This window comes from Ipomoea nil, unplaced genomic scaffold (assembly GCF_001879475.1).
Source record: "Ipomoea nil cultivar Tokyo-kokei standard unplaced genomic scaffold, Asagao_1.1 scaffold0813, whole genome shotgun sequence".
Taxonomy (NCBI): domain Eukaryota; kingdom Viridiplantae; phylum Streptophyta; class Magnoliopsida; order Solanales; family Convolvulaceae; genus Ipomoea; species Ipomoea nil.
The window spans coordinates 499,547-514,302 of NW_017617241.1; the positions used below are offsets into that span (position 1 = coordinate 499,547).

The following is a 14,756-nucleotide window of genomic DNA, read 5'->3' on the forward strand; positions in this document are numbered from 1 at the left end:
TTAAATAAGGTTGTAAAATAGAAAGCGAAATAACAAGAACATCATAGAGCCATATAGGGCATTACCTCTCTTACTGTGCGGGAAAGCTTACATGATGGAGAGACGAGACTCACATACATGGGCTTTCAAAAGTGAACATTGACAGAAAACTGAGAAAAGTATTCAGCGAGGCGCCATCATATATATGTTTCAATCTTCTATAATTGGCACTATCCTCTATGAGATCTTTCAGACATGCACAGTTAGGATTTGCATTTCAGAATTTAGTAGTTCTAGAACCCCATAAATCTCAGCTGATGCAGTGTGAGAACCATCCAGGGAATAAAATAAATGTCGTTGATTTCTAACCTCTATCCAACTAAATCCTCCACTTTTCTTCAATCCTTTGTCCTGCATTGATTTTCTCGTGTTCAGAACATCCATCCATCTACCTGCTGAAGCGTAGACGTTTGACAGCAGAACATAGCCTCCAGACTTCTTTTCTGCAGATTCTGAGAGCTTTCTGGACACCCTTTCTGCCATTATCTCATTTCCATATGTTCTGCAACCACTTAATAGAGCAGCCCACGTGTTAGCCTCAGGTTCGTAGGGAATGCTCGAGATGAACTTTTCTGCTTCTAAAAGGCGTCCTGACCGAGAAAGCATATCCACCACACAAGTGTAGTGTCTTTCATTTGGCTTTACACCATATACCTTTTGCATTGAGTTGAAATGATAGAGTCCTTTATCAACTAGACCACAATGGGAACAAGCAAATAAAACCGCTAAAAGTATGTGCTCATTAGGCGAGAAGGATGTAGTTTGTTCCATCTGTTCAAAGAGAGCAAGAGATTCCATTGCAAAGCCATTTTCTGCAAGACCCTGAATCATAGCTGTCCAAGTAATCACGTTCTTCTCAGGCATTCTTTCGAAAATTTCCCGAGAGCTTTCAATGCTTCCAGACTTTGCATACATATCCAAAAGTGCTGTATCCACAAATATATCATACTGGAAACCAAGTTTTATGACTTTACCATGTAAGTTCTCGCCTTTCTCTAATGAGGCTAAGTTAGCGCATGCACATAAAACAATGGAGAAAGTAGACTTACTGGGTTGTTCTCCTGACAAGATCATTTCATTGAATACTCCAAACAGCTTATCAAATTCTTCACCTCCCAGATAACCAGTCATCAGAGAGTTCCAGGAGACGTTGTTTTTCTTGGGAATCTGGTCAAACAGTTCCCAGGCTTCTTCGAGGTAGCCATTCAAACTATAGCCAGCAACTATAGAATTCCAACAAACAATGTTCTTCTCCACGATCGAATCAAAAGCTAGACATCCATCCTCAATATGTCCACATTTGCAATACAAGTCAACCAGCGAGCTACCAATGAAAGGGTTTGTTTCAGATCCAAGTTTCAGAACAAATGCGTGGATGGTCCTTCCTGCTTGCAAAGCCTTCAGGCTTGCCAGTGAACTGAGTGCAGTTGAAAAGCATGAAATATTTGGGTTGAACCCATCTTTGACCATCTGATGGAAGAGATTGACTGCCTCTTCTAAATAACCACTACGGTTGTACCTTGAGATCATTGCACTCCAAGAAACTTCATTTCTCTCGGGCATCTGATCAAAGATCCTACGAGCTTCCTTCAAGTCCCCCTCCCCAAAATACATGTCGAGAATTGCTGTCCAAGAAACAACGTCTTTTATCTCCATCCTATCAAAGGTTCTTTTAGCCAGATCACCCTCGCCCAACCGAACATTAAATGTAATCAAAGCATTAGAAACTGCCAAGTGATCCTCAAAGCCAACCTTAACAACCAAACCCAGCAGACACATTCCCAGTTCAAAATCACCCAACTCTCCACAGGCTCTAAGTACAGAAGTAAAAGTAACATCATTAGGCATCACTCCAGATTGAAGCATCTTTTGGAGGAGCATGATGGCATCAAAGCTCAATCCATTTTGAACAAGCCCACTGATTGTTGCAGTCCAAGAAACAACATTTTGAAATGGGTTTCTCTCAAAGTACCACAATGCCTCTTCAACCCTCCCGTACCGTAAGAGGCCCGAAACCAAAGCAGTCCAAGAAACTTCATTTCTCTCGGGCATTTTATCAAACAATTGACGAGCTTCATCTGGCTTCCCCCAGTTGATATTCGCAGAAATTAAACAATTACTGACAACCAAATTAAACCCATCGAACTCCTTCAGCATTTCATTAGCTTCAGCAGATTTTCTAAGACTTAAGTACATAACAAGCAGTTTAACGGCAACGTATCGCTGCGACGAAAACCCCGTTTTGATCAAATGTCCATGGAGGAGAGTTCCGGGAATAGCTAATTTTCCGTTTGAGAATTCATTCAGAAGTGTAAGGCTCTTGCTAATGTAGGATTTGTGTTTTCTTGGGTCGATGGCGTAGAGAGGCTTTAGAACACTTCTCATGCTGACAGGAAGCGTTATGTTAGTTGGCGAAACCGGTCTAGCGTCTGCTCGAAGGATTTCACAATTGCAAATTATGAGGGTTTACAATCTATATAATTTATTAACGGAAACTATATAATTTGGATCATAATTCATTATATGCGCCATAAACCATTTTTTATTAACTAAAAGTATATAATTTGGATCATAATTCACAATATGCATGATAAACTATAATTATAAAAAAAGTTTAAGGTGTATTTCTCGTGATATTCTTAATTTCCTCATCTTCTTTTTAATTATCAGAATTTTTTTTAATTGGAATTTTGAATCCCTTTAGTAACCAAGGGGCTCTCATGATTGCCGGGATATTAATTCTCCGGTTCAGATCGATCACCAAAATCATGGAAATTAGCCTCTCAGATTCAAGAGAAGAAAATCAGGATGGAAATTCAAACTATGATTAAACTTCCTATACATTGTCATCATATTTTCATCTTAAAATGAAAATTATGTTTTCTTATTTTGGAGGATTTTGACTTCTAAGAATACTTAGCGAACAGGTGAAGGGAAAAAGTGGGGAGCGTGTGAAATACTCGGTAACTTTTATATCCTTGAAGATCACGGTTAGGAAACGAATAGCTTAATTGGGTAAAAAATTAAAAACTTAAATATTTAATTAGATTCAATCAATAGTCGATAACCAAGTGAATTTCGCTATAGTCGAAGACTCAAGGGACCATTTTAGGTATTAACTCATTGAAATTAGAAGCGAGATTGTAGTCAAAATTTTGAAAATGAAATTGGTTCTTCGCAAAAGTCGAGTGTAACATAGGCTTTCTGATATGAGAACGATAAAATTGAGAACAACATTGAACAAGGCGCTAACTCCATCCATCGGCCGCCGTCCATGGTGGTCTCTCCCGGGGCTGCAATTTGGTCTAGATTGAAAAGATGTCCTTTTTAGTCTTTTTACATTTATCAGCTTATCAAAAAGCTAATTTTACCAAACACTTTCAATCATAACAGCTAGCTTAACATCTCTTCAATTTTCAGCTCCGAACTTATAATTTTTCATATTTCAGATCCTTTTCAGCTATCAGCTCCTAGCTTATAGTTTTTCAGCTAGGTTTGCCAAACAGAGCCACTGTGTATGCCGGTATGCCCTTCATCCATCAATAAATGCAATTAAACAACAAAAACAGAGAAACATGATAAGGAAATAATGAAGCAAGTTAGCAGCTTACCTCAGCTTAAAATGTTACTGAATCTGTAATTGAGCACAGAAACTCCCTCTTGCCATGATGATACAGGCAAAACCCACCAGCTTCCCAGAATTCCAACAACGGTGAACTTCTGATCAGTTAGCTCCACTTTAGCCAAACAGAAAATTGCATAATCTTCAACATCAACTTTATTTGCATGCAATGACTGCAAGGTAAAGCATAAATATTTATATTCATCAAGAGGGCACTTCTAGGGAGGTGGGAGATTTTAGCATAAAACAATAAAACCAAACACCATTTGATCAGATTATGTCCCAAATCATATGTGGAACTCACCTTGAATTTATAGATGAATGGATGTTTTTGGATTTCTTGATTTCGCAACTGAAAAAATAGACATGTCAAACCCATAAATATTTACAATCAACTCTGGAATAGTATGTTAATGCACTGGACTGCTGGATATGTGCTATATGTATTCACAAATATTGAAAATTGATGGTAGAGGGCATTTGTAAAAAGTAACAAGAGTAATGCTGTGCCTGTACTAAGTCAAAGGAAACCTAAAATTCACAACACACCATAACAGACGCAGATAGATTCTTACCTCTTCAACAAAGAGGTAAATTGAGAGAGGGCTGGGCTTCGTCGTGTAAAGAATAAGAGTTACTTTCGCTGCAATGATCAGTGGATGACCCCAATTCAGAAAAATAGTTAACGCTAGGAAAATTGGAACCAGCAATTTCTTTAGAAAGACCAAGAAAGTCTGGTAGTCGTTCTTGGACTTGGTATTTGCCAGCAAGCCCAAGTGATCATCATCCAACAAAGCATCAAAGCCTACAACATATAAACAAAGAGGAAACGATTTGACACAATCGAGGAATTTGCAGCAACCTTGAGGCTAAATGGATATAGACAGTAGTGCAATTTTGTCTGAAACATCTCCAAGACGATGACTTTAAGTTAATCACTTACCACCCACAGCATACGCAGTGCGTGGCCATATGCTAACTGATCCAAGCAATGCTGACAAACCAACCGCATTGCACATAGTGAAATTACCTCCTAAAAGAACAAGTAACAGCATTTCAATAGATGTTCAGGCTTTCTCGAACATCAAATAAACCACGAATGTCACAAGAGTGAGGCAAATAAAATGAGTGGCACATGCTGAAGTGCATATGTATTAAACCTGCAGTTTCTCGAGCATCGAATAAACCATGAAGCACTGGCATTGAATAATTCAGTAACTAATACAATTTTTTTACTTTAAACTCGTGAAATTTAAATGCTCAAACTGTTAGGAATTCGTAGTGCGTTGTTAAACCTAACCCGGATTCTTTAATTTCGAGAACTGCTGATGAAATTTTCGAACATCAAATCGATTTTGGAACTTTGATATCGAACTGTACACTTGAGGCTTTAGGTTGTTCACCCATGTATTTATTGAAGGCTCAAACCTTCCAACATCTGCCAGTAAAAAAATGTTGAATTAACCGAAATGCACGAAACTTGATACTGTTATATGCGAATGAGGAACTGAGAAAATGAGAAGGGGACTTACATAGAGCTCTAGACTGCGAGTAAACAGAGCTGACATTAACAGAGGAAAGAGAAGCCCTAGTTGTAATCAAGCGTAGAAATCTAACCGCATACATCGTTATGAATCTCTATGCCTCGTCACTGATCAGCTCGTCGGCATTTTCCATGAACAAAACCTCTGAACTTTGAGCTCGCTACGCCGGTTGTTCCCGGAAGCGGTATCGAATATCAGTTGCATAAACTAAGCAGAAAGTACTCGCTCCGAATTCCCTTCCGCCGCAGCAAGGCAGTTGTGTCGCCGTCGTTCTGATTTCTAATGTCGGACCACGGCGCCGCCATAATAGAGGCCGTTCTGAGAAATGGATATCCACGTACGTCGTCGTATTATTCATATTTTCTTATTCTCGTATTTCATATTTTCATCTGTATTGCTATTGGGCTTACCCCATATATTTTACAAAGCGGTCTGCCCAACCCATTAAAAGAATAGAGTCCAATTGGGCTCACACATAATTCGGGTTAAACATTTTGGTGGCAAATTATGTTGTGCAACCGTGTGCACCATGAATGGTGTATACGGTTGCAAAAACGGCGTCGTTTTACTTTTTAAAAAATATATATTTTCGATTGCCGTTAGTTATGTAAACATATGTTCATAATTTTATAATTTCACATTCTGAATGTATAGTTATAAAGTTATGGATGTGTAGTTATACAATTCTGAATGTATAGTTATGAAGTTATAATTTCACATAATGTATAGTTATGAAGTTATGGATGTGTAGTTATGCAATTCTGAATGTATAGTTATGCAATTCTGAATGTATAGTTATGGATGTGTAGTTATGCAATTCTGAATGTATAGTTATGGATGTGTAGTTATGCAATTCTGAATGTATAGTTATGAAGTTATGGATGTATAGTTCAAATTATGCACAACATAACGCCGTTAACGACAATCAAAACTGATTTTTTTTTTTTAAGTCGAACGTCAAAACGACGTCGTTTTTGCAACAGTGTGCACCATGCATGGTGCACACGGTTGCACAGCATAACGCTCCCATTTTGGTTCATATAATAGGTTCGAAATATAGTAGCAAATTATTATGTGTATTATGGTTCACACAGTACTATGTGTACCATAAAAAAATACATTTTTAATATACTAAAAGTACATTATTTATGTACTGAATGTACATTATACAAAATAATATACTTTTAGTACTCAAATAATATATTTTTCCTAAATACAAGATACATTTTTAATATACTAACATTACTGGAAATTATGGAATTTTCGAACACCTGAAAGTGATCTTAAATCAAGTTGATACCAAAAAGTGGCCGGAAATAGCAACAAAGGTTTTTCCGGATACCAAAAGTGGTCGGAACAAGGCTTTCGACTTGATTTAAGATCACTTTCAGGTGGTCGGAAATTCCATAATTTCCAGTAGTGTAAAAGTATATTATTTGTGTACTGAATTTACATCATTTGATAGTATACAAAATAATATATTTTTAAATAATGTACTCTTTATTAGTTGTGTGGATCATGATCCATACAATAATGATCGGAATATAGTAGCATTTTCAGAATAATTTTACTCAAACTTTGCTAATGAATTTTATCCCAAACTGATATAATGTTGGTAATAATTAAACTCGTAATATTTTAGTATTATAATCTTACTTCATCTACTTAATCATCCTATTTGAGACATTATTATGATATAATCTTGGAAAATATGGTGGGTAGTCTTAACAAGACATATGAATACATATTCGTGATGCAGAAGATCATCCCCACATTCCATTTGATCTTCTAATAATTATAGCAACCTACCCAACAAACCACTATTATTACTTGCCTTGAGTTGGTACTTTGTTTTCTTAAAACAGAACCAAATATAGTCCTCTGAAAGATGGCAAGACAACAAACAAACTCTTGTTGGTTGTCCCACAACTTTCATCTGTGCAACCTGCAATAGGATTAAGTTTTTTTTTTTTTTTTTTTTTTTTTTGAAAAGGAAATTTTTACGTATTTAAATTACTTTAAGTAGAGGAGTGTTCCAATTTTATTATTTTTTTAAATAGAGAAATAGAGAGTGGAAAATAATGAAACAATATAATGAAAACAAATTAAACGGTGAATATATAAGATAAATGTATAAGGATTACAATAAAAGAAAATATATTAAAATTATAATACAAAAAGTAACATGTGAGTATAATACTATAATGTGTAATATATATTCTCGTACAGCTAATCACATTTAGCTACTATGCAAAATCTGATCCATGACCTCTAAGGCTCTAACATAACAACACAAGTACTAATCACTCAAGATACTCAAGATCTTATGTATTAAAGGGCAGGAACCTCCACTTATGCATGAGAAGTGCATTGAAAGTAAAATAGTGGGGGACACGTGTGTGACCAAGAATGAACCCGATGCCGTACACTTCTCAACCATCACTGAGTTATCCCTTCCCTTAGAAATATCCCTTGGTTCAATAACGCCCCCTGGTCTAGTGACTTGTGTTCCTAATTTTCAACCCATACATTAAAGTTTGATTATTTTATTCCCGATTTATGATAGACCTAGAGTGTGTTTAGTTCGCACATAAGCATCGGAATCGGAATCGGAATGGGTATCAAATACTTGGTAATAGTAATGAGTTTTGGTGAAAGTATTTAATATGTTTGGTAATAGGGTGGAATGGGAATGGTTACTAATAGTAGTGCTTGAGAATGAATAAGGGAATGAAACCCTTATTGAATTTAGGTATGGGTTTTTCAATTGATGAGGTATTCGAAACCCATAATAGTGTTCTAAAAACCTATCAACCAAACAACAACAATCACTTTCATACCCATTCCTATGGACAAAATCCACCAACCAAACACACCCCTACTTTTGTACCTCTCACCGTAACCTTTTTCCCATAATGATAATAATAACAGTAGAGTACAATGGTACAATGCTATCCTTAATGGCAACACAAGTACTCTTTATGCTCTTTTTCTCTATAGTAGGAAAAGAAGATTAACCATTATCTACTCCTTTGTGGCTTTGTCTTCACTTTTCCATCATGAGTGAGGTTCAAGTATGCCACTTTTCTGGTTAACAGCTTGAAAATAGGTGCCTTCTCGTATAAAAAAGTCATATCCTAACATCATCAGATATGTGCCCATTCATGAATAACATCATTTCTACGTAAGGATTAATGAGTAATAGTCACTTCTTTTTATAATAAGAAAAATTTAAAATGTATGTATTAAATATAAGATACCTAAATTGCATTAAGAAGGCTGTTTGCAACATGTTAGATTGAGAGGATATTGATAAAAATTAAACCCATAATGAACCTTCAAACATAAGAGTCATGCTCTATTCACTCGACTACCGCTTTCGAGACAGTAAAAGGTATGCAAGTAGTGGTCACTTAAAAATATGGTATGGTAATATGGAAGAAAGTGTTGTAAGGAGACGTTTACTTGATCATTTAATTATAGTGGCTAATGATATATTAGGTAGCAATTTAGTTCAATTGGCTTAACATAATAGAAACTAGTAGGTCTAATTAAGGAATTGACGCAACCTAAACTTGGAAGTTCAAGTTTTATCATGCGTGTCAAATAGCATTGAATGGAATGTTATGTACCACACATGAAGCCACCGATGATGGTGTCTATTTGAACCCTTAGCTTTTCGTGATAATATGAGTATAGATAGCATGTTTTCACATTGTAACCAGATACGATTTTATCCACTTACAATATTATTATTTTCATAAATAATTGTACTCAAATTTTATACACATTTAAATCAATAACATAAGTATACATAATCACCTAGTCTTTGAGATTTTGACTTTTCATTATTAATTTTAATTTGTTATATTTTCATCACTAATGTTTTGCAATTTTTTTATTTTTTCATAATCGGATAACACATTATCTAATATTGCTAGTTTGATTTACCGCTCACCCCTGCTTGAAGAATGAGGTGTTTGGAGTTGGTCCCTTTGGAAGACTCTTATGTAGTGGTGTAAACAAGCCGAGTTGAGCTCGAGCTCGATAAACAATAAGTAAGCTCTAGCTCAGCTCGGTTATGAAATGAGCCGGTTCGAGCTCGAAGTTGACTGAACTTGAGCTGAACTTTGTCAACATTTGAACTTAAATTCAACTCTATTACGAAACGTGTCGGCTCGAGCTCGAAATTGACCGAACTCGAGCCCAGTTTTGACTGAGCCGTCGCAAACTGCTTGGCTCATTTATACTCATACTCTTATGGATGACTTTTGTGATGCCTCTTGGTGAGAAAATAACATGTTTGATTATCGAGGTCCTTTATTTTCCTTTGATCCAAAAAAATTATATTAAAAAATTTGTGAAAATATAAATAAAATTCTAAAAAATAAAATTGTCTTTTGCTCCATTACCGAGAGTATAACATAAGGTTTAAGTAAAGGCGATTTAAATCTTTTTACTTCATTTATTTACAGTGTTAAATTGCTAATCTCTAGAATCTGGTCATCGGCCGAAAAGGAAGTTGTTCTTGTCACTCATTTATTATATTCGCTGGAGCCTGCAACTCACGCAAAGGAGCCGTATTCAGTATTCATTTACTCTTTTCACTGAGCTGTACAGTTAACAGTCTACGCCTTGGAGCGCTGAATCCAAGTCAATTCAACCGACCTTCTTCTCTCCTCCCGTTTCTATCGCTTAACGTCAACCTTCACCTCCACGGAAGTCTCGTTTCCTGGAGATTTGAGTCACCGGAGTGGATCCGCTGTCTTGTCAACAGGTCACATGCGCATTGATGAATCGACGCGTAGAAAATTGAGGTATTACCTGATCTGGAGGGGTGAGTTTGGAGTTTAGCTGCCGAGTTGACTCGCGATGGTTGAGTGATTGCAGCGACGGGGAAGAGGAGTCGGAGCTATGAAGCAGAGCGCGGTGCGAAGGTCTAGCTTTCAGAAATCTCAGCTTAGATGGAGGAGGAAATCGCTTATGTTCGCGTTGCTTTTGCTCGGATTTTGCTTCGGAACTTTCGCGCTTATGGAGACGCAGTACAGTCGGATCAAAATGCTCGCGTTTCTCTCTCCTCCTGTAGTTCAGAAGCCCAAAATTGCGTTTCTGTTTATAGCTCGGAACCGGCTTCCTTTGGACATTGTTTGGGACGCATTTTTCCAGGTAATTGGGTAATTAGTCGATTACTTGCTATTATGATATGTTTCCAATTTTAGTCAGTTAAGCGCATTTTAGTTCTGATGGAGTAACTGCTGAACTCTTTTGAATTTGTCGTTTTCTTTTCATTATCCTCGCAAATTGACGTTAAAATAAATACGGAGTACAATTTTTATCCTAATTCACAGAAAAAATCGGTGTAATTAATTGTATTTGTTATATAATTGCAAACTCATAATTACATATTTACATTATATTACTAAAAGTAAAAGGTGTAGATGTTCGGGCAAATGCATGTTAATTATTCTTCTTAGCTAGTTGTGCCCATTCATTCAGAACACAGGTTGGCTAGAAACAGGATGCAATAGCAAATGGTGATGTGTCATACTACTCTCAATCGGAATAGGGATCAATGAATCCTCTAGCTCTCCATTTTCCTGAGTGACTTATGAATTCTTATGCTGGATACCTATATTTTGGTTACACTAGCTTCACATTTGTGTTTTGCAGGGAGATACAGAGAATAAATTTTCTATACACGTTCATTCAAGGCCTGGCTTTCTGTTCAATAAAGTAACAACAAGATCGGAGTATTTCTTGGACCGCCAAGTTAATGCTAGCATACAGGTTTCTTTTTTCATTCTGGATGAGATATATTTACCAAATAATTAGTCTGCTGAGATATCTCTCTGTATGTTTTTTATCCTGTCATGTTTTTGCAATGGGCATCCATGGTTTGTTTATGAGACTTGAACTGTGGTACTCAAATCCTGTTATGTGGGACTTTTCTCTTCTAGGTCTTAATTATTAGCCCAGTAATATTTAGCAAGTGACTTTTTCTTCAGGTAGATTGGGGAGAAGCTAGCATGATTCAGGCTGAGCGTATTTTGCTCCAAAATGCATTGGTGGATCCTTTTAATGAAAGATTTGTATTTCTTTCAGATAGGTGAGATGAGATTTAGTGGCTTTGCTGTTATTAATGCTCATCTTTGTAGTTAAACCATTTGTACTAGTATTGATTTTCATACCACAAAACATAGCACCCTATTTTGTTGGTAGATAAATTTGAATTGTACGTTGATTAATCATTATTATATATTGAGAGCATGTTAACTATGATGTTATGTACTTTTGTTTCAGCTGCATACCGTTGTACAACTTCAGCTACACATACAACTATATAATGTCTACCTCCAATAGTTTTGTGGACAGGTAAGCAGCCGATGCATAGTGCTTAACATGATTTGTTCCGACTTGGAGATCTTTGTTCTGTGTCTTTTCATATTGCTAAAGTTACACAGTAAAATCAAGCCATTGCATAGCCAAAATTAAGTTGTTTGAGCAATCATTTGTGAATGCTTCATGTAACTGTCTTAGTTTAATGCTGATAACAGTTTTGCTGACACAAAGGAAGGCCGTTACAACCCAAAAATGCATCCTGTAATTCCTGTTCAAAACTGGAGGAAAGGATCTCAGGTATTGATTTAAATTATTTTATTTTATATTTTTTGAAAGAATTTAAATTATTTAAATTATTTTATTTTAGACTGAGACTTATGCATAGTTTAGCTTATTACAACTTTATCTTTTTCTTGCAGTGGGTTGTTCTAAACAGAAAACATGCTGAAATTGTAGTGAAGGATGAAACTGTTCTTCCTATGTTTCAATTGTATTGCAAGGCAAGTTACTGCTGATTAAGCAGACTTTTGTTATCGTGTAAATACCCACTTTTATTTAAGAAGTTGGTGTAATAATGTGTAAAGTGTTAAATAATAATTACTCTTCATCAGATCTTATTTATATGCTATTTCAAAGTTCCTTTTTCTTTTTGACACTTTTGGACTCTGCTAGAACTATTAACCTTGCAAAAGCATGATACTTCTAAACCAGGATTCTTTAATTTGGCCTATGCTTCTGTTTTCCGGTTTCATAAGAATTCTTTATGTGCAGTCTACTTTAATTTGTACATGCACAAATCACTTTTCATATGTAATCTACTGTTCCATGTACATATTGCTTGTTATATTTTGTTGCCATGCCATTTTCGATTTACCTGAGTTGTGCAACAATTATGCAGAAAAAGCCGCTACCTGAGTTTTGGAGGGAGCATCCAGTGGTAAGTGTTCTTACCATTGTTTTAAGTATTTTACATTTCTTATTATAGATGGACCCATGTCATGACTTACACATTTTCATACAAAAATCTTGACACTTTCTGTGGCATCTGTTTTATCATAATTTCTGGTAAGTATATTTGGAAATGGTTTTGGTGATTTTCTGACTGATAAAAATTATTCTCTGTTGCAGCCTGCTGATACATCTAAGATTCATAATTGTATACCTGATGAACATTATGTTGCGACCTTGCTTGCTGTAAGTTGTTTTGTAGGCTAAGTCATAGTCATGAAGCCGCAGGGTTAATCCTTGCAAATGTGCTAATAGGCTAAACAATCAAGTTATATCTGATCCAGAAACACTTTCCATTTAATGCAGCAAGAAGGACAAGAAGGAGAAATCACCCGAAGAACCCTAACTCACACATCATGGGATCTTTCATCCTCCAAGAAAAAACGTGAACGACAAGGGTGGCATCCTGTCACTTACAAGTTAACCGATGCTACCCCCATGCTCATTCGATCTATCAAGGTATTCTTCAGTAATCCATGATTCATTCCATTTGTGTGAGCAAGATGGTGTTTCTCCTTCTGCATCTTCTAAAGGAATGTATAAGTAAATGCATTTTCTATTTTCGTTTCTCTAGTTTTCCATTTCTTCAGAAAATTGAGAATTTCTTCAATTGAAACGCACCCATATGGTTTTGATAAACTCACGTCTGCACTGCTTTTGTGTGCTTGGACAGGATTTAGACATTTATTGTTTTCGTTTTCTAGTTTTCATTTCTTCAATTCAATTGAAGCTCTCATATGGTTTTGATAAATTCACATCTGCACTACATTTGGACAGGATGTAGACAACATTTACTATGAGACAGAGTATCGCAGAGAGTGGTGCACTAGCAAGGGAAAACCTGCCCCGTGCTTCCTTTTTGCAAGAAAATTTACACGGCCAGCCGCTCTAAGGCTGCTCAACATGGTAAGTTCATGTCATGCAATCTGCAAAGATCCATTTACTGTACTGGACTGATTTTTATGCATGTGACGGTCTCTCATTCTCTCTTCTAAATAATGTTCATTCCTTCTTGTATGTATGTCTCCAGTCTTCGCTTGGAGTTTCCAGAGAAGAGAACAAACAAACTGCGACTTCCATAGAATAGTACGAATCTGATATTTTGAATACCACTTGAAGATATTAGGATTATTAGTAGTTTCTCAAAATGTACGAGTATGAAATATCAATGCGTGTATATTACATTATTTTATCTGAGAATGTAATAAAGAATGGTGTTTACAATGCATCTCTTATCTGTGTATCATGAATTCGTGTCCAAAGCACGCCCTAATTGTCATTTTAAGTCCGTATTATATTCAGATTAATTTTCATTCGCACCGGATCGATCTAGTTAAGGGATAAAGTGTTATCAGATTAGTAAGGGTTTTGAGCTTAGCTCGTGTCCTAAGCAAGGATTAATTTTCATTCGCACCGAATCGGCCTAGTTAAAGGATAAAGTGTTATCAGATTGGTAAAAGTTTTGAGCTTAGCTCGTGTCCTAAGTAAGGATTAATTGTCATAGGATAAAGTGTTATCAGATTGGTAAAGGTTTGTGAGCTTAGCTCGTGTCCTAAGCAAGGATTAATTGTCATAGGATTAATTGTCATTTTAAATCCGTATCATATTCAAATTAATTTTCATTCGCACCATATTCAGATTAATTTTCATTCGCATCGAACCGGCTTTAGTTAAGGGTGCGAATCGGCTTTAGTTAAGGGTATTCGTATCGAACCGGCTTTAGTTAAGGGTCCTTCCGGCTTATTTAGCGAACCGGCTTTAGTTAAGAGTATTCGCACCGAACTAGCTTTAGTTAAGGAGGGGCTTTAGTTAAGGGTATTCGCACCGAACCGGCTTTAGTTAAGGGTCCCTCCGGCTTAGTTAAGGGTCCCTTAAGCGGACCGGAATAAAGTGTCGATCAGATTAGTAAAAGTTTTGAACTCCCGACTTCTCTCTCAGATTTCTCTCAGATTAATTAGTTAAGGGTCCCCGACCCTTAAGTGGACCCGGGATAAAATGTCGATCAGATTAGTATGGGTTTCAAACTCAGATTAATTCTTATCTGCACTGGACTGACTAGTTAAGGGATAAGGTGCTGGTTAGATTGATAAATAAGAGTTTTGAATTCCAAACCTCTCATGATGAGAAGAACCATGGTTGGTGTGAGCTCAAATTAAAGTTTTCTGTTGGGAAGATTGGAAAAAGGGCTAAAATTAGAGCTCATC

At 36.4% G+C, this 14,756-nt stretch overlaps 3 protein-coding genes across 4 annotated transcripts; 1 reads left to right on the plus strand and 2 right to left on the minus strand.

Annotated features, from left to right (window-relative positions):
* Positions 1-30: 30 nt before the first annotated feature.
* On the minus strand, positions 31-2,472 carry LOC109178277 (pentatricopeptide repeat-containing protein At2g13600-like). Its single transcript, XM_019327896.1, has one exon. The coding sequence runs from the start codon at positions 2,422-2,424 to the stop codon at positions 229-231; it is 2,196 nt and encodes a 731-aa protein (XP_019183441.1). The 5' UTR covers positions 2,425-2,472; the 3' UTR covers positions 31-228.
* Positions 2,473-3,476: 1,004 nt separating this feature from the next.
* LOC109178101 lies at positions 3,477-5,543 on the minus strand. Its single transcript, XM_019327631.1, has 7 exons — positions 5,194-5,543; positions 4,962-5,099; positions 4,605-4,694; positions 4,237-4,466; positions 3,966-4,013; positions 3,651-3,834; positions 3,477-3,569 (listed from the first exon to the last, which is right to left on the minus strand). The coding sequence occupies exons 1-6, from the start codon at positions 5,285-5,287 to the stop codon at positions 3,652-3,654; spliced, it is 783 nt and encodes a 260-aa protein (XP_019183176.1). The 5' UTR covers positions 5,288-5,543; the 3' UTR covers positions 3,477-3,569; position 3,651.
* Positions 5,544-9,732: 4,189 nt separating this feature from the next.
* LOC109178002 lies at positions 9,733-13,787 on the plus strand. 2 transcript variants are annotated; one of them, XM_019327491.1, is made up of 12 exons: positions 9,734-10,022; positions 10,096-10,371; positions 10,876-10,992; positions 11,211-11,311; positions 11,506-11,577; positions 11,760-11,841; positions 11,964-12,044; positions 12,443-12,481; positions 12,673-12,738; positions 12,859-13,011; positions 13,330-13,458; positions 13,583-13,787. In XM_019327491.1, the coding sequence occupies exons 2-12, from the start codon at positions 10,120-10,122 to the stop codon at positions 13,637-13,639; spliced, it is 1,149 nt and encodes a 382-aa protein (XP_019183036.1). In that variant the 5' UTR covers positions 9,734-10,022; positions 10,096-10,119; the 3' UTR covers positions 13,640-13,787. The 2 variants fall into 2 exon arrangements, with proteins under 2 accessions (XP_019183035.1, XP_019183036.1); XM_019327490.1 differs by having other exon boundaries at positions 9,733-10,371.
* The last annotated feature ends 969 nt before the right edge of the window (positions 13,788-14,756 follow it).

Coding starts and splice junctions, on each gene's coding strand:
- LOC109178101 (XM_019327631.1), bottom strand. CDS start 5,287: ATGTATGCGGTTAGATTTCTACGCTTGATTACAACTAGGGCTTCTCTT. Junction 4,695..4,961: donor CTCGAAATTAAAGAATCCGG/GTTAGGTTTAAC, acceptor TTGTTCTTTTAG/GAGGTAATTTCACTATGTGC. Junction 4,467..4,604: donor CACTGCGTATGCTGTGGGTG/GTAAGTGATTAA, acceptor TATATGTTGTAG/GCTTTGATGCTTTGTTGGAT.
- LOC109178002 (XM_019327490.1), top strand. CDS start 10,120: ATGAAGCAGAGCGCGGTGCGAAGGTCTAGCTTTCAGAAATCTCAGCTT. Junction 11,312..11,505: donor TTTGTATTTCTTTCAGATAG/GTGAGATGAGAT, acceptor CTTTTGTTTCAG/CTGCATACCGTTGTACAACT. Junction 11,578..11,759: donor TCCAATAGTTTTGTGGACAG/GTAAGCAGCCGA, acceptor TGCTGATAACAG/TTTTGCTGACACAAAGGAAG.
- LOC109178277 (XM_019327896.1), bottom strand. CDS start 2,424: ATGAGAAGTGTTCTAAAGCCTCTCTACGCCATCGACCCAAGAAAACAC.